General features: G+C 45.4%; 1 protein-coding gene across 1 annotated transcript in view; it reads right to left on the reverse strand.

The window, feature by feature from the left end:
• The window catches only part of HAL (histidine ammonia-lyase), a 51,858-nt gene that overhangs the window by 8,051 nt on the left and 20,047 nt on the right, over positions 1 to 23,760 (reverse strand). Inside the window, exons 9-16 of the mRNA XM_030213837.1 lie at positions 22,553 to 22,692; positions 20,427 to 20,474; positions 10,999 to 11,146; positions 6,540 to 6,635; positions 6,377 to 6,435; positions 4,120 to 4,200; positions 591 to 656; positions 312 to 477 (exon numbers count right to left, since the gene is read on the reverse strand). Coding sequence (XP_030069697.1) covers positions 312 to 477; positions 591 to 656; positions 4,120 to 4,200; positions 6,377 to 6,435; positions 6,540 to 6,635; positions 10,999 to 11,146; positions 20,427 to 20,474; positions 22,553 to 22,692 — 804 coding nt within the window. The remainder of the gene's footprint in view (positions 1 to 311; positions 478 to 590; positions 657 to 4,119; positions 4,201 to 6,376; positions 6,436 to 6,539; positions 6,636 to 10,998; positions 11,147 to 20,426; positions 20,475 to 22,552; positions 22,693 to 23,760) is intronic.

The raw sequence follows: 23,760 nt of genomic DNA on the forward strand, positions 1-23,760 counted from the left end.
CCTAGCACTTGAAAGGTACAAATTAAAGTGCTTCTAAGAGAATGCATGAAAACTTTGCTAAATAGAGAGTAGACAGTATCACGACTGGCTGTGTGTATGTAGAGTTCATACCAGGGGTGGATTGACTCTTGGGACAATAGGGTGGTATTCGAGGGCCCATAGCAGTAGGGGGCCCCACTCTCCCCTAGCCTCTATTTAGTTTAATCAGTTATATTAGGTTAGGGGCCCATGAGATTATTGCCCGGGGGGCCCAGACCACCGTCAGTCCACCTCTGGGTACCACACTCCTTGGAGAGTAGGATAACACTTACCCAGTGCTGCCGATGTGCAGTGTGCTATCATGAAGCCAGAGTTCAGGCCGCCTTCCGTCACCAGGAACGCAGGAAGTTCACTCAGGGATGGGTTACACAACCTCTCTATCCTCCTCTCACTGATTGCAGCAAGTTCATGCACACCAATAGCCAGATAGTCCAAAGCCTGGAAGAAAATCCTACTTAGTGCTTTTGGGGGGGGGGGGGGGGGGTGAATGGTCACCCAAAAACACATTTCCTACCAAATCATCTTGGGATCTAATTAATAAATGTTCTTACCTTTGCAGGGTATTCACCATGAAAATTTCCACCAGAAATAGTTTCTCCTCTTTCTGAAAACACCATCTTAAAGGGCCAGTTAAAGACGTAATTGGCATGAATAAAACAGTTTGGGCCTCATTTATCAAATGGTAGAAAATGAAAGAAATCCTAGAATGTCAGGCCCTTTGTGTTTCTTAACTACAGGGCCGGTTTTAGACATGGTGGGGGCCCGGGGTAGAAATTAAGGAGGGGGCTCCCAATCCACGTTCCTCCCTGCTAGGGTTACCATTTTTCGTCCTCATAAAAAGAGGACACTTGCCCCACCCCATTTCACGCCCTCGCCCCGCCCCTTTCACGCCATCACCCCGCCCCATTCACGCTATCGCCCCACCCCCGGTCACCCCCTCTTTCCCCCATCACCTCCCCTCCCCCCTGTCACCTCCCCTCCCCTTACGCTACTATCCCTGGTGGTCTAGAGGTACCTCTTCACTCCGGGGCAGGAAAGAGCCCCCCTCTTTCCTGCCCGGAACGCTGCTGCTAGCTGCCCTACTGCATCCTGTGTGAGTCCGGCTCTCGGCGTTTCAAAATGGCCGCCGAGAGTTGAAGTCTCGCGAGGCTGCTTCAACTCTCGGCGGCCATTTTGAAACGCCGAGAGCCGGACTCACAGTATGCAGGGCAGCTAGCAGCAGCGCTCCGGGCAGGAAAGAGGGGGGCTCTTTCCTGCCCTGAAGACGAAGAGGTACCTCTAGACCACCAGGGATAGTAGCATAAGGGGAGGGGAAGGGAGTCCTGCGCCTGCCTCCGCTCCCGCCCCCGCCAGCCAGCCCGTTTGTCCAGAAATCCGGACAAACGGGCAGGCTGGCCAAATCTGTCCGGACGCCCGGACGTCCTCAAAAAGAGGACATGTCCGGGTAAATCCGGACGTATGGTAACCCTACTTCCTTCCCCCTCCCTCGATATCCCCACCCATCATTATTACCACACATAAAACAACCTTAAATGACTTCTTCACACACTAAACACAGATTAGACTTTCACCAAATACAGAACAAGGGATCACAAATTAGAAATATGAACCCCAAAATAGGAATCCCAAGAAGTTAAACTGGGAAAGTGCTGCAACACTGGAGAAATAAAAATAGAAATGCATTTCGTTTTGGACTTCGACCCCCCTCCCCCCCCCCCCAAAACAAATTAAAATCTCCCTTGCTGTGGCTGGTTGGGCTTCCCAAGCCTCACCAGCTGATGGCCATGAGCTGCTGCTGCCCCCCCCCCCCCCCCCCCACACACCCTTGCTCACCTTTCACACATTCACGAAATCCGAACATGCGTGGTGGTGGTGGTGGCGCAGTGGTGATTCACAGCAGCATAACTTGTTTTGCTATCACCACCACGCTCTCTTCTCTGCAATGGTCGTCAGCACTGCCAAAGGTTTAAATGCAAGAACAGGTACTTTCTTGTCTCATATAGAGGTCAACCGAATTTCAACTTCGGTGCTAAAACTGGCCCAAAATCTGGATTCGGTCATGCTTTAATTTTGGGCAAAAATGCTAATGCATTTTCTGCTGAAACCGATTCCCCACCCCCCATGTGTGACCACTTTCTGTTCCTCCGTGCTCCCACTGCCCTATAGGCCCTCCCTGAGCCTACCGTAGAAGTCTTGGTGACCTGATAGAGGAGCAGTCGTTTCTGCCTCTGCTGGCTCTGCAGTCAAAATGGCTGCTGAGACTGCTGCAGGAGCTTGCAGCAAGTCGACAACCATTTTGAGATTGGAGCCAGCATGGACGGGAGTGACTGAGGATTGCGCCTGCCCCAACAAGACCGCTAGATCACCAGAGCTTCTAAGGTAGGCCTGGGGAGAGCAGCGCTTGTGATTGGAAGGTAGGCGGCTCTATGCTGTGGGGCAGGGTTGCCAGATGGGCGGTTTTCCCGCCCAATTGGGCGGCTTTCCGCAACCCGCTGCGGGAAATTTTTGACCGCTGCGGGTTGCGGTTTTTTGGGCGGCTTTTATTTTGGCCGGGCGTTTTTTTTTTTTCTTGGCCGGCTGGGGTTTTTCGCCCCGCGGGGGACGTGGTTAATGACGTCGGGGGTGGGGTTGATGACGGCAGGGGCGGGGTTGATGATGGTGGGGGGGGGTGGAACTGATGATGGCGGGGGCGGGATTGATGACGGCGGGGGCGGGGGTGTGAAATTTTGGGCGGGTTTGGAACTGGTTAATCTGGCAACCCTGCTGTAGGGGGTCCACTTTCTGCCAGGTGAGGGGCTGACGGTTTTCAAGTTTGGTTATGGACAAAATCAAGTTGCAACTTTTGGCTGCAAATTCAGTCGTCCTCTGTTTAAAACTGGGATGGTGTCGACAGCCAAGTGTGGAAGAGAGCACGGCGGCGAGAGCAAAGCCACATGCTCTCACCACCGTAAAAGAGCAGGTCGAACCGATGCCAGCTGGAGGAGGGGGAGGTGCTGATGCAGACGGAGGGGAGCGCCAGAGCAATAGTTCACTCACAGCGCCACACTCCTATCAGTCAGCTCTGCTGGCCACATTGTTTCCGAGTGGGCTACTCTCTGATGTGGTGATAGCAAACAAGGGGCAGAGAAAGAAAAAAACACAACTTAGTGGCAGGCCAGTGGATTGTAGGGTCAGTACCAGCAGGTTGGCAGCAACCCCATATGATCTGGCGAAGTTATGAGGAGGTAGAAAGACAGACAACAGTCACACTAGTTGTAGAAGCTGTTAATGCAAAATTCGGGGTGAGGGCAGGGGGTTGGGTATTGGGGATAGCACAGAAAGATAAGAAAAACTGAATTGGATAAGGAACAATTGCCTACAAACATTGAAGCTTCTAAGATTGGCAGCTAAGATATATTCTTAACGGCATGGACAGGAATAACTGCACAAAGTAGATGGGCCAAATGCTTTTTTTTTTCTGTCGTCATCTACTTCTTTGTAAACCCTGTGGAGATAGGTAAAAGTCAATTGTACCTGACTGTAATATGCCGTGAACTACCAGTGAAAAAGGCTTGAGTATATTTATTTTTCCACTCCAGTCCATCAAACAAATACTATAATGTTTCCCAGCAATAATGTTTTTACCGCCTTTTTGAAAGAATTCACTCAAGGCAATGTACTGTAAGAATAAATCAAATATAAATGATAGACAATTACAGGAGTAAAAATATTCTAATAGCAATACAAAGTATGGCCCTGCGTGAAAGCAATACAGAGTCCTTATTGAAAAAATAATGGAACTGTGGGTGGCGGAGCAGGTGGGGGGAAGAGGGGTTGGTGGTTGGGAGGCGAGGATAGTGCAGGGCAGACTTATATGGTCTGTGCCAGAGCCGGTGATGGGAGGCGGAACTGGTGGTTGGGAGGCGGGAAGTACTGCTGCGCAGACTTGTACGGTCTGTGCCCTGAACAAGGCAGGTACAAATCAAGGTAAGGTATACACATATGAGTTTATCTTGTTGGGCAGACTGGATGGACCGTGCAGGTCTTTTTCTGCCGTCATCTACTATGTTACTATGTTAAAGTATGCCCATCAAAAGATACAGGGTTGTCTGTAGCACTGTTAATTTCAGTCGTGATTATGTTCCTTACAAAAGCTATTGTATCATTCACAATACCGTGGACCTAAAAAAAGAGAAAGAACGTTTACTTAAATAGCCAGTGTACCTGAATGTAACTCACCTTGAGCTACTACTGAAAAGGTATAAGCAAAATAAAGAAAATATGTGCCTAGGTGGGTAAAGTAGCACTGACCTTTACTTAACAGCCAAATAGTCTTACCAGCTGTTACCTACAAAGCTACCAAGTTATAAGGAAGGGCTGTCATTCTCAACAACATGAAAAATGTCAAATGACATATCCCATGACATTAGGTATTGTTAAAGCCTGAAAATGAGCAGAAAAACCATGAAAATATCTGTTTTTTAATTTGCCAATAATCATGTGCACTCTTTTGAAAGAGTGTGCCCTATTTGGATAAAGGGCACGCTCTCTTTCCAAAAGAGTGCACATTCTTTTCCTGATAGCGCACCATTACACATGTACGGATAGTGTGTGCATGCGTACGCTATTGAGAAAAGAATGCACATTTTTTCACAAGAGTGCACATTCTTTTCCTGATAGTGCACCATTACGCATGCATGAACAGTGTGCGCATGCATGCGCTAGTCAGAAAAGAGTGTACATTCTTTTCCTGATAGTGCACCATTATACATGCAAGGATAGTGCGCGCGCGCGCGCATATGCTATTGAGAAAAGAGTGCACACTCTTTCACACAAATTTAGATTCTTTTCCTGATAGTCCACCATTACGCATGCACAGATAGTGTGTGCATGCTTATGCTATTGAGAAAAAAGTGCATATTCTTTTCCTGATAGTGCACCATTACACATGCACGGGTAGTGTGTGCATGCGTACGCTATTGAGAAAAGAGTGCATATTCTTTTCCTGATAGTGCACCATTACACATGCACGGATAGTGTGTGCATGCGTATGCTATTGAGAAAAGAGTGCACATTATTTCACAAGAGTGCACATTGTTTTCCTGATAGTGCACCATTACACATGCACGGATAGTGTGTGCATGCGTATGCTATTGAGAAAAGAGTGCACATTATTTCACAAGAGTGCACATTCTTTTCTTGATAGTGCACCATTATGCATGCACAGATAGTGTGCACATGCATACACTATTGAGAAAAGAGTGCATCTTTTTCCGAACAGGGTGCACTCTCTGAAGGAGTGTAAAGACTATATGAACATAACATAAGAGTAGCCATAGTGGGTCAGACCAATGGTCCATCTAGTCCAGTATCCTGTTTTCCAAACAGTGGCCAAGTCAGGTCACAAGTACCTGGCAGAAACCCAAATTGTGGCAACACTCCATACTACAAATCCCATGGCAAGCAGTTGCTTCTTCCCATGTCTGTCTCAATAGCAGACTATGGACTTCTCCAGGAATTTGTCCAAACCTTTGTTAAACCCAGATATGCTAACCACCATTACCACATCCTCTGGCAAAGAGTTCCAGAGCTTAACTATTCGTTGGCTGAAAAAATATTTCCTCCTATTTGTTTTAAAAGTATTTCCATGTAACTTTCTTGAGTGTACCCTAGTCTTTGTACTTTTGGAACGAGTAAAAAATCAATTTATTTCTACTCAGGATTTTGTAGACCTCAATCATATCTCCCCTCATCCGTCTGTTTCCAGGACAAAAAAAATGGCCAAATCAAAACAAATGTTTCCAGAAACGACACAGGACATGACATGACCCCAAAATTATCTGGCTTCCCATCCCTACCAAGTTACCCAGGTCCAGGAGGAAGATTTTTTTTTGGCCAGTCCAGGTTTTGCACTTTCATCCCAAAGCAGTGTGGGATTTGTTGTCTCTGATTCTATCCATGGAAATCAGTGTTGCAGCTCCCATAATGCAAGATAGGGTCCCCTGAAATCCAGGTCTGGCCTAACCTCTCCCTCCTGGAACTGGGTAGTCTGTACCTTGAACATAATAAATCCAAATTCATGAAAAGGAAAACAGCTAAGCACTTGAGTAAAGATGATATCTTTGAAGCACTGACATGTTTAAATATGCTTCTTGCAATTTCTTTCTTGCATATAATTTTTATCTCAAGAGTTCGTAAAGTTACATGTGTAAGCTGAGAAACTATAGGAGCTTTCAGGATAGTGTCATTTGCCAACCAAATAAACTCTGATGACAGGTACGATTCAGCTGCCATGGAACACAAGGAGCAGAGGTTTCGTGAGAGGAGTGCATTTATCCATGTGGAAAGTGACCATTACCTGAGGGCAACAGCGTAGCGTATATGCATCCTGAACACGATCACAAAACCTGTGGCTTTCTGCAGGAAAGGCGCAAGAAAAAAAACATATTAAGTTTCTATTCCTATCCAATTTCAGCTTCTCATGGTTGCACATACTTCCCAGAAAAATGTTTCTTTTTTACCTGCAATTTCTGATGGGTGATGGTCTGAATCTAAGAGTGACCGAAATCGAAATGCTACTTCTGCTTGCCCAGGGTGAGCCCGCAATGTGTGAATATCTATGAAAATGAAAAATAAAGAATGCAGAGCAGCAGTGCTGTCAAATTTATTTATTATTTATTAGGATTTATTTACCGCCTTTTTGAAAGAATTCACTCAAGGTGGTGTACAGTAAGAATAGATCAAACATGAGCAATAGGCAATTGCAGCAGTAAAAATATTCAAAAACAATACAAAGTATGGCATGGTATACTATTTACAATGTCAACACAATACGTAATAGAACATTATAATTGGTAGTGAAGGGTAAGGCAAAGCAGTAACATATAGATGAGTAAGAAAGTAGGAAGAATTAGAAAGTAAGGTGATTGAAGAAAGTTGCACGTGAGGTCAGAGAGATGGTTAAATATTATCTCAGGTAGGGTAGGAGTGAATAAACAAATCCTGCTGCAGTATGTGCAGCCCGAGTCAATCCTTGTGTGTGTGAGTGAGACTAACAAGTTAGTTACTTCTTCCGTTAAAGGCTTGGTTGAAGAGCCAAGCTTTCACGTGCTTTCTGAAGTAGAGGTAGTCTTGTGTTAAGCGGAGACTTTCAGGCAATGCATTCCAGAGTGTGGGGGCTACTCCGGGGAAGGCTCGCTTGCGAATATCACATCATGTAATGTCTTTTGGAGAGGGTGTAGTTAGTGAAAGCCCTTGGGGAGGACCTTAGTGTTCTTGGCGGTGTGTGTTCCTCATATATATATATATATATATATATATATATATATATATATATATATATATATATATAGCTCAGTATTCCTGAAATTCAAGTCATGGAAGAGAGACACTAAGGGGTCCTTTTACTAAGTTGCGGTAAAAGGGGTCCTGTCCTAACGGCAGCGGACGTTTTACTGCAGTGGATAAAAATGCCAAAAAAATGAAATGACTGTGTGGTAAGTTTGCACTTGCCCGTGGCCATTTCGGAGTGAGCACTTACCGCCACCCACTGAGGTAGTGGTAAGGTCTCCCACGCTAACCGGGCAGCACGCAACGCAGTCCAATTACTGCCGGGTAACCCCTGTGGAAATATTTTAAAAATATTTCTGCTTGCGCTAGAAATGGCGCTCATGTTTCATCCTCTGTTGTTCTTCTGTTGGTATAAAATGAAAAACTCTTCAATAAAAATATGTATTAAAAAAAAAGAAAGAAATGGCGCTCACTGAGGGTGGAACTACCTCTGACACGCACGTTGGGCCGGAGGTAGTTCTGGATATCTGCGCAGCAAACCTTTAGTAAAAGGGCCCCTCAGGGCTGGATTCAGTAAACGGCGCTCAAAATTCTGTGCCAATCGGCATTCTAGAATGGATGTTCTGGGATGGACTTCCCTTATAGAATGGTGTGTTGCACTGGGATCTATGTTCAACTTTGGGCGCGAGGGGACTTGCGCCAACTGAAACCAGTGTAAATACCAGCGTGCAATCTGGGCGCAGATCTGCACTATTCTATAACCCTGCGCATCTTAAGGGACTACCCCTGACCTGCCCATGCCCCTCCTATCATTACGCCCCCTTTGCAGATCTGCGCAGAAGCACTTAGGCGCTATTCTATAAATGGGTATCTGTAAGTGTTTTTTTCACAACTCTGTCATTTCTGCCCCATTTCGGTGCCTTGCACTCATTAGAACGCTTTTCCGCACTGAAAACCCAGCGCAGAAGTCGCACCTAACATTAGGCGCCATAAATAGAATTCCACCGTAACAGGGCAATTCCAGAAAAGGATGCCTAATAGGTGCCCATTCGCTAAAGGAACCGTTAGAGCAGAGGTGGGCAACCACGGTCCTCAAGGGCCACAACCCAAGATTTCCTCAATGAATATTCATGAGATCTATTTGCATACAATGGAAACAATACATGCAAATCAATTTCTTGCATAATCCTGGTGGAAATCTTGAAAATCTAACTGGGTTGTGGCCCTTGAGGACCATGGTTGTCCACCCCTGCGTTAGAACTAACATAGCCAGCTATATAGGCACATATGAAACCTTCTGCTCAATGTGCTGCTGCGGCTAGGAAAGCGAATAGAATGTTGGGTATTATTAGGAAAGGTATGGAGAACAGATGTGAGGATGTTATAATGCCGTTGTATCGCTCCATGGTGCGACCGCACCTTGAGTATTGTGTTCAATTCTGGTTGCCGCATCTCAAGAAAGATATAGTAGAACTGGAAAAGGTGCAGCGAAGGGAGACTAAAATGTTAGTGTGGATGGGACGACTTCCCTACGAAGAAAGACTAAGGAGGCTAGGGCTTTTCAGCTTGGAGACATGATAGAGGTATATAAAATAATGAGTGGAGTGGAACAGCTGGATGTGAAGCGTCTGTTCACGCTTTCCAAAAATTCTAGGACTAGGGGGAATGCGATGAAACTACAGTGTAGTAAATTTAAATAGGAGAAAAATTTTCTTCACCCAACGCGTAATTAAACTCTGGAATTTGTTGCCGGAGAACATAGTGAAGGCGGTTAGCTTGGCAGAGTTTAAAAAGGGGTTGGACGGTTTCCTAAAGGACAAGTCCATAGACCGCTACTAAATGGACTTGGGAAAAATCCACAATTTCGGCAATAACTTGTATAAAATGTTTGTACGTTTAGGTAGCTTGCCAGGTGCCCTTGACCTGGATTGGCCGCTATCAGGGACAGGATGATGGGCTCGATGAACCTTGGTCTTTTCCTAGTATGGCATTACTTAATTAGGCCATAGAGCTGGTATAAATGATTCACACCTACAGTGAATCTCAGATATGTGTGCAAACTTTATTGTATTCTATAAAGGATCATGGATTTGATATTACTGCCTTTCTGTGGAACAACCAAAGAGGTTTATGTTTATTAAATGCTGATATTTTCTCTGTCACTAGTGGGCTCACAATCTGCTTTTTTGGTTTGGTTTTATACCTGGGGCAATGGGGGGGGGGGGGGGGGTAATTGACTTGCACAGGATCACAAGGAGCCACAGTGGGACTTGAACCCAGTTCCCCAGCCCACTGCACTAACCATTAGGCTACTCCTCAACTCACATGAAACTGCCACCTATGTTCTGCCCATGTGTATGCCCACCTGTCAAACACACGCTATGCAAGATATACGCATATTTACAGACTGGCATATAGCTGGAGTTTTGGCATTTTCATGCACAAGTGCACACATGCACATATATATACCGACATTCTAGTCATTTTCGATGGTAAAAGCTAGAAGGATGGTTGGGTGCATAGGGAGAGGAATGGCCAGTAGGAAAAAGGAGGTGACGATGCCCCTGTATAAGACTCTGGTGAAACCTCATTTAAAGTATTTTGTACAATTCTGGAGACCGCACCTTCAAAAAGATATAAACAGGATGGAGTTGGTCCAGAAGGTGGCTACTAAAATGGTCAGTGGTCTTCATCATAAAGCATATGGAGACAGACTTAAAGATCTCAATATCGTATACTTTGGAAGAAAGGCAGGAGAAGGGAGACGTTTAAATACCTACGTGGTGAGAGACACAGAGAAGAAGAAAAGACTTTTTATTATTGAAAGAAAGGGTCCTACAATTAGGTAGGACCTTTATACTTAAAATTCCCTGTAAATGTTATATTTCTTTAGAATCCACTAATATTTTCTTTGAACCGGGAAAACTTGCAGAATTTATAGTTAGTAAAGAGTAATGTACTGTTTGTTTGGATTGTACGCTATATCGGCTGCCCCGACTTGATTTCTTGCCCTTCCTGTTGCAATAATGTTTTCTGAATTTGAGCAGACTGAGGTGGGAAGCCGCCTCAGCCATGTTGCTTTAATTTGAGTTCCTAGTTCTTGGATCACTTAATGTGGACTAACAAAATTTATATTTTACCTGACTGTTTATTTCAATATTGTATATTTCTTTAATTCCAATTTATGTATGTGACATAAATGTAATGATAAACTGAATAAAAAAAATACCTATGAGGCATATTTTCAAAGCACTTTGGGAGGCTAAGTTCCATAGGTTTCTATGGAACTTTGGGAGGCTAAGTGCTTTGAAAATATGACAATGTGGTATAAATACATAGGAGCCGAGTCTCTTTCAATCGAAAAGACGCTCTGGAATGAGAGGGCATGGAATGAAGGTGAAAGAGGACAGACTCAGGAAATACTTCTTCAAGGAAAGGGTGATGAATTCATGGAACGGCCTCCTGGTGGAGGTGGTGGAGACGAAGACTGCGTCCGAATTTAAGAGAGCTTGGGACGAGTACGTAGGATCTTTAAGGGAGTGAAAGAGAGAGTAGATGGCATGGATAGGCAGACTGGATAGGACATATGGGCTTTATCTGCCTTCATTTTCTATGTTTTTATTCACATGCATATTTGATGCATAATAACTGCTAGCGCTTTCTCTATAGAACTATCCCCTAAATACCTACCACTGTCAAAGGCCCTAGTGGTGCCCTTCAGGACTTCCAGTGTAAGAGCAGCCACAATGTCTGCTTGTTTCGCGATGGCATTGGCTCTCTCCACTGCTTCGCATCCCAGAGAGGTGATCATCTGCGTGCCGTTGATCAGAGCCAGTCCCTACAAAAACAGAGCCACCCATTTGTGTTGTATTGTTACAGGGATTCTCTCTGCGGCTGTCAGTTATAGTCAAAGGGACGTCCGTAGGTAAAACAGGGTTTTAACCACAGAAATAGAGGCTTTGATTATTGCTCACCTTCAGTGTGGGCAAAATTATCTATGTCATTCCACAATATGGGTAATTTTGTCAGTGGCGTGCCTGTATTAGTTGCCATCCAGGGCGGAGCACCCTCCCACCTCTGAGCAAGGGGGTGTGCGGAGCAGGCATGTGGCTGTCGGCTCTGCTAGTCCCCTGCTCCGGGACAGAGGGCAGGGTGCCGGCAGAGCCAACAGCCACGTGCCTGCTCCACGCACTCCCTTACTGCCTGCATCTGGGGAGGACTGCTCCCACCACCCCACTTTTGCTATGCTAGAGAATATTGTCCCACATGGTGAAATGACATTCCTGGGGGAAGGTGGGGGTCAGGGAATGGAACAACACACCAGGGGCGTAGCCAGACAACAGATTTTGGGTGGGCCTAGGCAAGAAGTGGGTGGGCACCAAGTGTTCTTCCCCCTCCCCCCCCCCCCCCAACCACTACCAAAAAAAATCTCAGCTGGCGGGAAAATGCTTCTTTCCACCTTGGCAGTCGCCATCAGGTATGCGCTGAAAAATGAGCATGCTCAGGTGCCAGTATCATGGAGAGGAGCATTTCGTTACCATCAGGAAGAAGTCTTCAGCTGGCCGAGCTTGGGATCCCCACCAGCTACCACTAAATGTGTGTTACTGTTGGGTGGTCCTGAGCCCTAAATGGGTGGGCCCTGGCCCACCCAGGCCCACCTGTGGCTACGTCACTGCAACACACATAGGTTAATATAATCTGAACTATGCACATTGATTCTGACAGAAAAAACATTATCTGCAAAGAAAGCAGGCACAACTCTGTAAAAAGGTTTTTTGGGGGGGGTGAGGGTGGGCATAATGAAAGTAAAAGTAATAAAATCTTAAAATCACCCACAGGCTTTCAATATTGTAGACAGTTTGATTATTTAGCGCTCTGCATCTATGGGAAGAAAGCATAGTAATCTGGACCTTTAGACAGTAGCCTGTTCTCATTTGGGTCAATATTGCTTGTCCTCCTCTCTCCCTACAGAAGATTCACTTGTGCCTAAAATATTTAATAAGAGAAGAGGGTATCGTCCTATTTTTGCACCCATACCTTCATCTCGAGTTTCAAATGTTGGCAGGTGTGTGTTTTGAAATTGAAACGGCCTTTTCCCCTCCAATCAATACACTGCGGAAGCAATGTGACCTCCTGGGGGTCAGGTGGACTTCGGGATATCATCACAAAGATTTACAAGAGCACCTCAGTGGGGATGAAGGCTGCACCTCTTCTCTCACAGTTTCCAATTCCTTTTATCTCCTGAGGATGAACACCCGACTCATGGGGAACAGGCACAGAGCTGGTCCTCATTTTTGCAGGACATTCACTGCACCCACTCAGTACTGTGGCACTATTTCAGAGGCGTAAGAACACCTTTGTATTAGTTACAAATTCAGCTTTGAAGTGTTTGTATTTTATTTATTACGATATTCAAAGTGATTTAACTAGCCAGAAATGGCTCCTGGCTGGTTAAGTCACTTGTTTGGGGCTAATTGGTCATATTCAGTGGCACTGAACCAGTTAGTGACACTGAAAATGCCCGGTGAGCATCAAACTCAAAACCAGCTATCGTGGGGGGTGGTCCAGTAGCGGAGTCAGCAATTGGCCGGTTAAAGGGCGAAATTCAGCGCTTAACCGGCCAAGGTAACCGCATAAAAGTCAGTCCTGTTTTTATGTGGTTCGCCATAGCCAGTTAAGTGCTGAATATCACAGCTGTGTTGAGTCATCGTCACGTCGCTTGCAATAAAGAATTGTTTCTTTATAGACGTCTCCTCCGGTTTTTAGAAGGGCCTACCTTTCCTACTTCTGCAACCTTTTTACGTAGGATCCAGTGTACCTCCACCCCCTTTGGGGTGGTTTTCTTTGCTCGAATCTCTCACTTAACCAGTTATGGGTTTTTGCCAACTCCTTAAACCCGGAAATTCAATGCTAGAGTCTGAACATGACCCAGGATTGAATTCCTGGGTGTAAGTCCAGCGGCAGTCAGAAAAATGCTGCGTGCTGCCAGCTGAATATTGATCCCTGTTTTTTCAGTTAAATGCCTCTCTGCATGCTGCCTCTGTTATCCCATGCTTGCAACAGACTGCAATATCACATAGCTACATCAAGAAATGGATGAGGAATGCAAAGAGCCTCCCTAAAACTTGGATGCCATACTCATTTTAGTGCTGGGCCAGACTAGGAACATCACTTTCTTGAAGCAGGCTGACTCAGAGAGATCCCCTTTCAATGTTGCAGCCCATCCCCTACAATGGTGGAACCAACCAGATGTAGAATGTGTGTTTCTTTCCCCCATCAGCCCTATTAATCTTTCTCTTTATTTATTTGTTACATTTGTACCCCACATTTTCCCACCTATTTGCAGGCTCAATGTGGCTTACGTGGAGGGGCATAATCGAACGGAAACTTCTATCTCCATGGGCGTTTATCTCCGAGAACGGGTCCGTGAAGGGGCGGACCGAAGCGTATTTTCGAAAAACATAGACGTTTATCTTTTTTTGAGCTGGGCGTTTTTGTTTTTCAGCGATAATGGAAACCGAAAGCGCCCAGCTCAAAAATGAATAACTCCAAGACATTTATTCGTGGGAGGGGCCAGGATTCGTAGTGCACTGGTCCCCCTCACATGCCAGGACACCAACCGGGCACCCTAGGGGGCACTTTTACAAAAAAAAAAAAAAAGGTAAAACAGCTCCCAGGTGCATAGCACCCTTCCCTTGGGTGTTGAGCCCCCCAAATCCCCCTCAAAACCCACTGCCCACAAGTCTACACCATTACTATAGCCCTAAGGGGTGAAGGGGGCACCTACATGTGGGTACAGTGGGTTTGGGGGGTGATGTGGAGGGCTCCCATTTAGCAGCACAAGTGTAACAGGTAGGGGGGGATGGGCCTAGGTCCACCTGCCTGAAGTCCACTGCACCCCCTAATAACTGCTCCAGTGACCTGCATACTGCTGCCAGGGAGGTGGGTATGACATTTGAGGGTGAACATAAAAAGTTGTGAAATGGCATATTTTTGTGGTGGGAGGGGGTTTGTGACCACTGGGGGAGTCAGGGGAGGTCATCCCCGACTCCCTCCAGTGGTCATCTGGTCATTTAGGGCACTTTTTGGGGCCTTATTCATGGAAAAACAGGGTCCAGGAAAAGTGCCCTAAATTCTCGCTAAAAACGCATATTTTTTTTCCATTATTGGCGAAAGGCGCCCATCTCTGATCGCCCGTTAACCACGCCCCAGTTCCACCTTCACCACGCCTTCGACACGCCCCCATCAACTTTGTCTGCATCCGCGACGGAGTGCAGTTGAAAACGTCCAAATTCGGCTTTCGATTATACCGCTTTATTCGTTTTTGTGAGATAAACGTCTGTCTCCCAATTTGGGTCACAATATAGGCGTTTTTCTATTTCGATTATAAGCAGGATAGTACTGTAGAGGCGTTTGCTAATTCGGTTGATAACAGATACAGAGTTATATTGTGGTCAGATGAGGTAAGTGTGGATCAGGCATCAAGGGGTCGAAGGAAGATTATAGATTGTCTAGTACGATCATTAGTTATGTTGTGTTGCTGAGTTCTGGGATTTATGTTGGATCAGTGGGATAGGCCTTTTTGAAGAGGTGAGTTTTGAGTGATTTCCTGAAGTTTAAGTGTTTACCACAATCCATTAGCCTCTCCCCCCCCCCCCCCCCCCCCCCCCCCCCCCCACTCCTTCCCATCCATCACTGTTTTACTCATGTTTTTCATTGGGGTTATGAGAGTGTCTATCCCTACATAAGAACATGCTGTACAAAACAGGGAACTTATGTCTGTGATTTATTATGTGGCTGTATAACATATTTTTCCCCAGTGCATTTCTCTTATTTGGCCAGCAGGTGGTATCTGTCCTCTGCTTTAAAGCTGTTGCAGAGGTGACTGTTTTCCTCTCAGCATAAGCCCCGAGGGAAAGTAATCTGCACTGCTATACCCCCTCAGTGTTAATACTCTGGGCTCTGATTGGCCCTGATGTTCAAAATCCAGCCAGTATGTGCTGGATTCCCTCCAGAGAGGTAGTGTGGAGAGTAAAGATCTCTATACTGAGACCCTGTTCAAAACCTGTGAGCAGTTCATTTCCTAAACTCCCCAGGTACTACTCAGGTAGTAAGAAAATGTCTAGTTAGTTTTACTGTTGATATCTATTAATTTACCTGTTATTGTTTGCTATTTACACCTGTTTTTTCACTGTTTGTTGTTCCACTTTTCTGATAATATACCTATTAGTTTATTAGCTCTGCTGTCCTGGACTAAGAATCTTGGTGATTTGTGTTCTTGGTCTGTGGGTGTTTTCTAGGAACCGTGGGATTGTGGCCTCAGTGTCCTTAGAAACCACCGGGGGAATTAACTTGCGGGTGTGAGACTTGCCCAGAGGCAAGAGAAACCTAGTGTGGTGGGGTGAAAGGTACGCCAGTGCACAGGTGCAGGCAGGCTCGAGCAGTGCTGGGATAGAATCTTTAGGTGGCTGTGTAGGTTTAACCCAGGTGGCTGCTAGGTGTTTCGTGACACATGCCATAATGGCTCAGCCCCAAGGTACATCTAGCCCAGTATCTTTCTTCTAACAGTGGACAATCTAGGTGACAAGTACCTGATAAGATTCCATGCTACCTACCCTGAGGGATAAGCAATGGTTTTCCCCAGGTTACCAGTTTATGCACTTTTCCTTCAGGAATTTATCCAAACCCAGCTAACTGCTTTTACCAGAGCATAACTATATGTTGAGTGAAAAAATATTTTCTGTTTGTATAAAAAGTGCTATTATATAACTTCTTGGAATGTCCCTGTCTTTATACGTTTTTGAAAGAATACATAATTGATTTTATAGACCTCTATCATGTCCCCCCTCAGCTGTCTCTTCTCCAAGCTGAAGAGCCCTAACCTCTTGAGCCTTTTCTCATAGGAGAGTCCTTCCATCCCCTCAATCAATTGGGTCACCCTTCTGTGTACCCTTTCAGATGCTTGTAGACAAAACCCTGGTGGTCCAGTGGACCCAACCCCCTTGGCACCCCTCCCTAGAACCAACTATCCCTGGTGGTCAGTCCAGTGGACCCTCTCCTGACCCCCCCCCCCCCCACAAGAGCATTGAAGGAAGTGAAACTAGGAAATCAAGTACGCTAGCGTTTAACTATAGAAAAGGTGATTACGACAAAATGAGAAAAATGGTGAAAAAAAGACTGAAAGGAGCAGCTCGCAGAGTAAAAAACTTGCATCAGGCGTGGATGCTGTTTAAAAACACCATCCTGGAGGTTCAGGAGAAATATATTCCACGTATTAGAAAAAAGGGAAAAAAGACTAAACGTCAGCCGGCGTGGCTAAACAGTAAGATAAAGGAAATCATTAGAGCCAAAAAACAATCCTTCAGAAAGTGGAGAAGAGAACCAACTGAAAGTAACAGGATAGATCATAAGGAATGCCAAGCCAAATGCAAAGCGGAGATAAGGAGGGCAAAAAAGGACTTTGAGAAGAAATTAGCGTTGGAAGCAAAAATACATAGTAAAAATTTTTTTAGATACATTAAAAGCAGGAAACCGGCCAAAGAGTCGGTTGGGCCACTGGGCGAAAATGGTGTTAAAGGGGCGATCAAGGAGGACAAAGCCGTAGCGGAGAAATTAAATGAATTCTTTGCTTCGGTCTTCACCGAGGAGGATTTGGGGGGGACACCGGTGCCGGAAAGAATATTTGAAGCGGGGGAGTCGGAGAAACTAAACAAATTCTCTGTAACCTTGGAGGATGTAATGGGTCAGTTCAGCAAGCTGAAGAGTAGTAAATCACCGGGACCTGATGGTATTCATCCCAGAGTATTAATAGAACTAAAAAATGAACTTGCGGAGCTACTGTTAGAAATATGCAATCTGTCCCTAAAATCGAGTGTAGTACCGGAAGACTGGAGGGTAGCCAATGTTACTCCGATTTTTAAGAAGGGTTCCAGAGGAGATCCGGGAAATTATAGACCGGTGAGTCTGACGTCGGTGCCGGGCAAGATGGTGGAGGCTATTATTAAGAATAAAATTGCAGAGCATATACAAAAACATGGACTGATGAGACAAAGTCAGCACGGATTTAGTGAAGGGAAGTCTTGCCTCACCAATCTAATGCATTTTTTTGAGGGGGTAAGCAAACATGTGGACAATGGGGAGCCGGTTGATATTGTATATCTGGATTTTCAGAAGGCGTTTGACAAAGTGCCGCACGAAAGACTCCTGAAGAAATTGCAGAGTCATGGAATCGGAGGTAGGGTATTATTATGGATTAAGAACTGGTTGAAAGATAGGAAGCAGAGAGTAGGATTGCGTGGCCAGTATTCTCAGTGGAGGAGGGTAGTTAGTGGGGTCCCGCAGGGGTCTGTGCTGGGTCCGTTGCTTTTTAATGTATTTATAAATGACCTAGAGATGGGAATAACTAGTGAGGTAATTAAATTCGCCGATGACACAAAATTATTCAGGGTCGTCAAGTCGCAGGAGGAATGTGAACGATTACAGGAGGACCTTGCGAGACTGGGAGAATGGGCGTGCAAGTGGCAGATGAAGTTCAATGTTGACAAGTGCAAAGTGATGCATGTGGTTAAGAGGAACCCGAATTATAGCTACGTCTTGCAAGGTTCCGCGTTAGGAGTTACGGATCAAGAAAGGGATCTGGGTGTCGTCGTCGATGATACGCTGAAACCTTCTGCTCAGTGTGCTGCTGCGGCTAGGAAAGCGAATAGAATGTTGGGTGTTATTAGGAAGGGTATGGAGTCCAGGTGTGCGGATGTTATAATGCCGTTGTATCGCTCCATGGTGCGACCGCACCTGGAGTATTGTGTTCAGTACTGGTCTCCGTATCTCAAAAAAGATATAGTAGAATTGGAAAAGGTACAGCGAAGGGCGACGAAAATGATAGTGGGGATGGGACGACTTTCCTATGAAGAGAGGCTGAGAAGGCTAGGGCTTTTCAGCTTGGAGAAGAGACGGCTGAGGGGAGATATGATAGAAGTGTATAAAATAATGAGTGGAATGGATCGGGTGGATGTGAAGCGACTGTTCACGCTATCCAAAAATACTAGGACTAGAGGGCATGAGTTGAAGCTACAGTGTGGTAAATTTAAAACGAATCTGGAATTCGTTGCCGGAGAACGTGGTACGGGCGGTTAGCTTGACGGAGTTTAAAAAGGGGTTAGATAGATTCCTAAAGGACAAGTCCATAGACCGCTATTAAATGGACTTGGAAAAATTCCGCATTTTTAGGTATAACTTGTCTGGAATGTTTTTACATTTGGGGAGCGTGCCAGGTGCCCTTGACCTGGATTGGCCACTGTCGGTGACAGGATGCTGGGCTAGATGGACCTTTGGTCTTTCCCAGTATGGCACTACTTATGTACTTATTGTTGATCCCCTCCCCCAACCTGACCCCGCGGGGCGGGCCAGACTCCTTAGTGGCAAGCCCAGGTGGTCTAGTGGGATTTCTTCCCTTCACCCCCCTCCCCAAGATCCTTCTATATACCTTCTAAGTTGGAGGCAGGAGGACCGCCTCCTCCCTCCGGGCCTGTCCAGAACAAAAACCCCGGCTATTTACCAAACATCTACACTAGGTTTTTAGTATTATTTTATGTTATTTCAGTTATGATTAAATCGTTAGCTGGGTTTCTCCATTCTTTCCAAATGTACTTTTTTTTCTTACATTATATTGTAAACTGTTTTTGAACCAATGGTAGAGACGCTATATAAATATTCTGTTTATGTTATTATTACTAGGGCAGGGATCATGGACAGCAGTGCAGGCTGGATAAGGGACCTTCCTGAGCTGTACGTTGGAAACCACAGTTTTAAAATCTTTCACAACTAACAACTTCAAACACTGAGAGAAGAGTGATGCAGGGTGAGTTCCCTTTCATTTAATGTGAAGTTTCGATGTTTAAAAATTTCATCTGTTCAAATCTGAAACTCTTCTAAGTCTAAACAATATGATCCCAATTTTCCTACAGGAAAAGAGCAGTTTTTGGAAGGCAATTAGTTCCTTCCTTTAATTTTGGGACTTTTTTTTGTTTAAATATAAAGAACTCCCCCTCCCCCCTGCTGGTTTAGATTAATATTAAGGCTGCCAACTGGATCCAGATTCTCAGGACAGGGTTGTCCTGTGTTTACCTGTTGTATGCAGGAACTTGTAGTTCTGATTTCCCTTTGCATTCCCTACAAGTCCTAGCATGCACTGGGATAAACCCCAGGACTAGATGAACCCTGTCTTGTGAATCTGGATCCAGTTGGGAATCTTTATTTTTTTTTTCCGAAAATTTCTTTATTGTAATATGAAGTCAACCACAAACCATAATACAATATATATAAAGACAAGACATTGTGCTCCAGCATTGAAATCCAAACATAGGAAATGTATCCTATAGCACTGCATAATTGAACTTCATAAATTGTTGTTTTTCCCCCCTTTATCCCCCTACCCCCCTCTCTCCCTACCCCACCCTCCCCCTCCCTTCTAGTCCCAGCACTTATCCCAGATTGCCTGTTTCATGACCCTATTTTGAGAACAAGGAGAGCGCCTTTCCCCAAATATCTCGATACTGCCGCTTGCCCAAAGACACAGCACCTTTTTGCGCTCGGAGCACCCAATTCGCCATTTCACTCATACTGGTCTTCCACGCATCCAAAGGCGGGGGCTCTGCATCAACCCAGACTTGCAAAATGCATTTTTTGATTAATACCATCGCTAACAAAACAAATGCTCTCTGCTCCGCCCCTAACCCCTGGTCTTGAAGTGAGTCCCCACACCCCATTAATGTAACTGAATACCTCCACTCCAGTGTGCATTGCAAGATATCCTCAAGGGCGCTCAGTGCCCCAGACCATAGTACATGCAAAGAGGGACATTCCCACATCCCTAATTTCTTACCCCTCTCGTTAGTGATGTGAATTCGGTAAAGAATACTGTATGTCAGTTGGGAATTTTAGTTAATATAAGTCTTGTCCTGAACCTCCATACCTCCTTTGTAGAGATTTGCACTCAGAGCACAAACAGTAGGATCTTGTTATTATTACGTTTGTTTGCAGACTGAAAATAAGTTTGAATAAGACAGCAGTGGCCACTTCACTTAAAACGAGGAACTAAGGCCATAGTTGCTTTTCATTACCTCTTTGGGTTTCAGAGAAATAGGTTTCAGTCCGTGAGCCTGCAACACCTGTGGATTGATAAAATCAGAGAAGCTAGTGAAAAGCACATTTTGCTATATTCCTGCAATCCAGCAAAAGGTCCATTTGTGTGGAGAATGATATATTTTTGTCCACTATAATCAACCACTATGAATGTGCACGGGGCAAACAAGTTCAGTTCTTTTGGGCTCCGTTCCAGGTTTTCCAATAGCTTGTTCGTTTCATGCATTCTTTTAATACGTTTCTTTTAATGTGCATTAGGGGCCCTGTTTACTAAGCCAGGCTAGAAGCACGCTAGCGTGTTCAGCGCATGCTGTGTATGAGCATCTACACGTACGTGCAGGATGTCAGACTCAGAGAAACAGAAGCCTGCGCAGCCTTCCAAATGGAATGTTGCTAGTGGAATAGCAACATTCCATGTAGCATCTCCAATAGTAGCAACATTCCATGTAGAATCTCCAATAGTATCTATTTTTTTTTGTTACATTTGTACCCTGCACTTTCCCACTCATGGCAGGCTCAATGCGGCTTACATGGGGCAATGGAGGGTTAAGTGACTTGCCCAGAGTCACAAGGAGCTGCCTGTGCCTGAAGTGGGAATCGAACTCAGTTCCTCATGGCCGCGCAGGCTTCTGCTTCTGTGAGTCTGACGTCCTGCACGTACGTGCAGGACGTCAGACTCACAGAAACAGAAGCCTGCGCAGCCTTCTACATGGAATGTTGCTAGTGGAATAGCAACATTCCATGTAGAATCTCCAATAGTATCTATTTTATTTTTGTTACATTTGTACCCCGCGCTTTCCCTCTCATGGCAGGCTCAATGCGGCTTACATGGGGCAATGGAGGGTTAAGTGACTTGCCCAGAGTCACAAGGAGCTGCCTGTGCCTGAAGTGGGAATTGAACTCAGTTCCTCAGGACCAGAGTCCAGCACCCTAACCACTAGGCCACTCCTATTAATACTTAAGCCCAGGGGAGAACTGATTGACCTGATCCCCAGGGCAATAAGAGTCATGGGTCCCAACCACCTATCAAAAGTGATTAAATTAGATGGAAGATAGCGGAGAGTGGGCTCCCCCACTTCTCTGGGTCCTCGGGCACTGCTCTGTTGTTCCAATGGTCAGTCCGTCCCTGCCTAGGCCTCTTACTTACTGCAGTTTTCACATCTGGAAACATACAGACCCAACCACATGCAAATATCAGGTTCCATCACACAGTAATGTCCTGATGAACATAATCCATTCACGCTTTTTTGTGTGTGTGTATGTAAAGCCATTATTTAATCAATATGTAAGCAAAAAGAAGCAGATAAAGTTTCCATTAGATTAAACTGAATTATAATTATTGAAATGCACTACTGTATTCACATCACTAACGCTGTTAACGCAGCTTATTATTAAGTAGGTCCCAGTGCCTAAAACGGGATCTGGGGTAAATAACGTGCTAATTCTTGTTGACATGTGATATAACAGAGCAGCACCTTATAGTAAAACTAGAATAATTATATGGTATGGATTACAGAAGATAATTTTTAAAACCTTGAAGCTCTGGAGCAGATCGAAGTAATTTCTAAGATGTGCTTTATTATTAGCACGCGTAGGACTGAATCCATGTAGATGAGATACCAGTATGATCACGCAATCAATACAACTTCCATCATGCTTGTAAGAAGAACAACAGCCAGGGGCAACGTTTGGGGGGGTCCGGAGCCCAAAATGGGGGAGCACTGTTTGGCCCTCTTCCCTGCTGCAACCCCCACCCCGCCGCAATCCCACATACCTTGGTTGGCAGGGGTTCCCAACCCCCAGCAGCCGAAGACTTTCTCTGCGCATTGTCTGCCCTGCTTCTTACGTCACGCGTATGCTCCGTTTCACTAAAACCAAGCGTGCACGCAATGTGAGAGGAAGCAGGGCAGGCAATGCGCAGAGAGCAGTGCTGGAGAAAGGCTTCAGCTGATGGGGGTTGGGGAGCCCTGCCAGCCAAACCAGAGGCTCCAGATCCAATTTGGGGGGGGGGCCAGACCCCCTGTACCTACGCCACTGGAAACAGCTCATGTTTATTCATAAAGATAAGACATCTGGTCAGGTAAACGTATGTAGGTAAACTTACATATTTGGCATCGGCCCATCCGCTCTTAGGGGACCACATCTTTCCTTCTCCAATCAGTCCCAGAGCAAGGTGAGACAGAGGTGCAAGATCTCCACTGGCTCCAACAGTCCCCTTTTCTGGGATGTAAGGCAAACAGGATGCTAAGGAGCAAAGAAAATAACCAGGTCACCGGGGCTGGGGGGTATTTCAAAACGCCTCTTTTCATTGTGGTTTGTTTTTATTTGAAATATAACTCAACCATTGATTCTTTCTCTGTACCTGCCTTGCAGATGAGGTTTTATTTTTCTAAATATGATTGTAGTGCTTCTGAAAAGTAAAACTGGCAGCACCAGGGCTCACATTCAGTAGCACGGTCACTCCAGTAGCCACGCAAGTTTCTACTCTGTGGGACAGGACAGCAGAACACTGACACCATTGCTGTCTCCTGGTTGAATACTTTTCACTTACAAACCAGCCTGGTTCTGCTTCTTTCTTGATTTTTGCATTCTTTTATTTCTCAGGTTAGAGAATTCACCCAAAGTGGCAAACAACAAATGCAAAACAAACGAATAATCAGTCATCACCAAAATATAAAAATGCAAGGCAGCATAACATCAGTGTAACAAAATACAAAGCAAAACATTTTTCAAAATCACATCAAAAAATTGTGTAAAAATACAATCATCAAAACAGAAAAATCACATTAGACATCAAAATCAAAAATAACCCTACTACAAATATATAACTCTCTCTTCTCCCAACTTGTACCTGCTGCTTGCGCCAGTCCCGAGCCTTCACTCTGATGCAACTTCCTGATTTTAGAAACAGGCATCAGAGAGAAGGCGGTGGGGGAAAAGAGCAGCCAACTGGGGCCATGGAGCTGTGATGAAAGAACAACCCTGGGAGCTGCAGCTGTGGCAGAGTGAGAAAAGCAGCTGAGATCATTGACAGGGGGATGATCAGAAGCAAACAGGGGCGCTAGAGGCTGTTAGCGCCATACTAGCGCTGGCGTTTGCTAACACCCCATGATCAGAGCCCTCGTGCTCGAGGGCTCTGAACGCAACCAGCATGCAAATGCATGCTAAACAGGGCTAAACATATTCGTCCCCAAAGATCAGCGGCCAGCGCGCCAAAGATTGGGTCGCTGGCTGCAGCAAACCCTACGCCAGCTCCGAGCTGGCGTTAGGGTTTGCAGATCATTGGGGAGGAATGGTGAGCCCTGTCCAGCA

Source organism: Microcaecilia unicolor, chromosome 9 (assembly GCF_901765095.1).
Source record: "Microcaecilia unicolor chromosome 9, aMicUni1.1, whole genome shotgun sequence".
NCBI classification, from domain to species: Eukaryota; Metazoa; Chordata; class Amphibia; order Gymnophiona; family Siphonopidae; genus Microcaecilia; species Microcaecilia unicolor.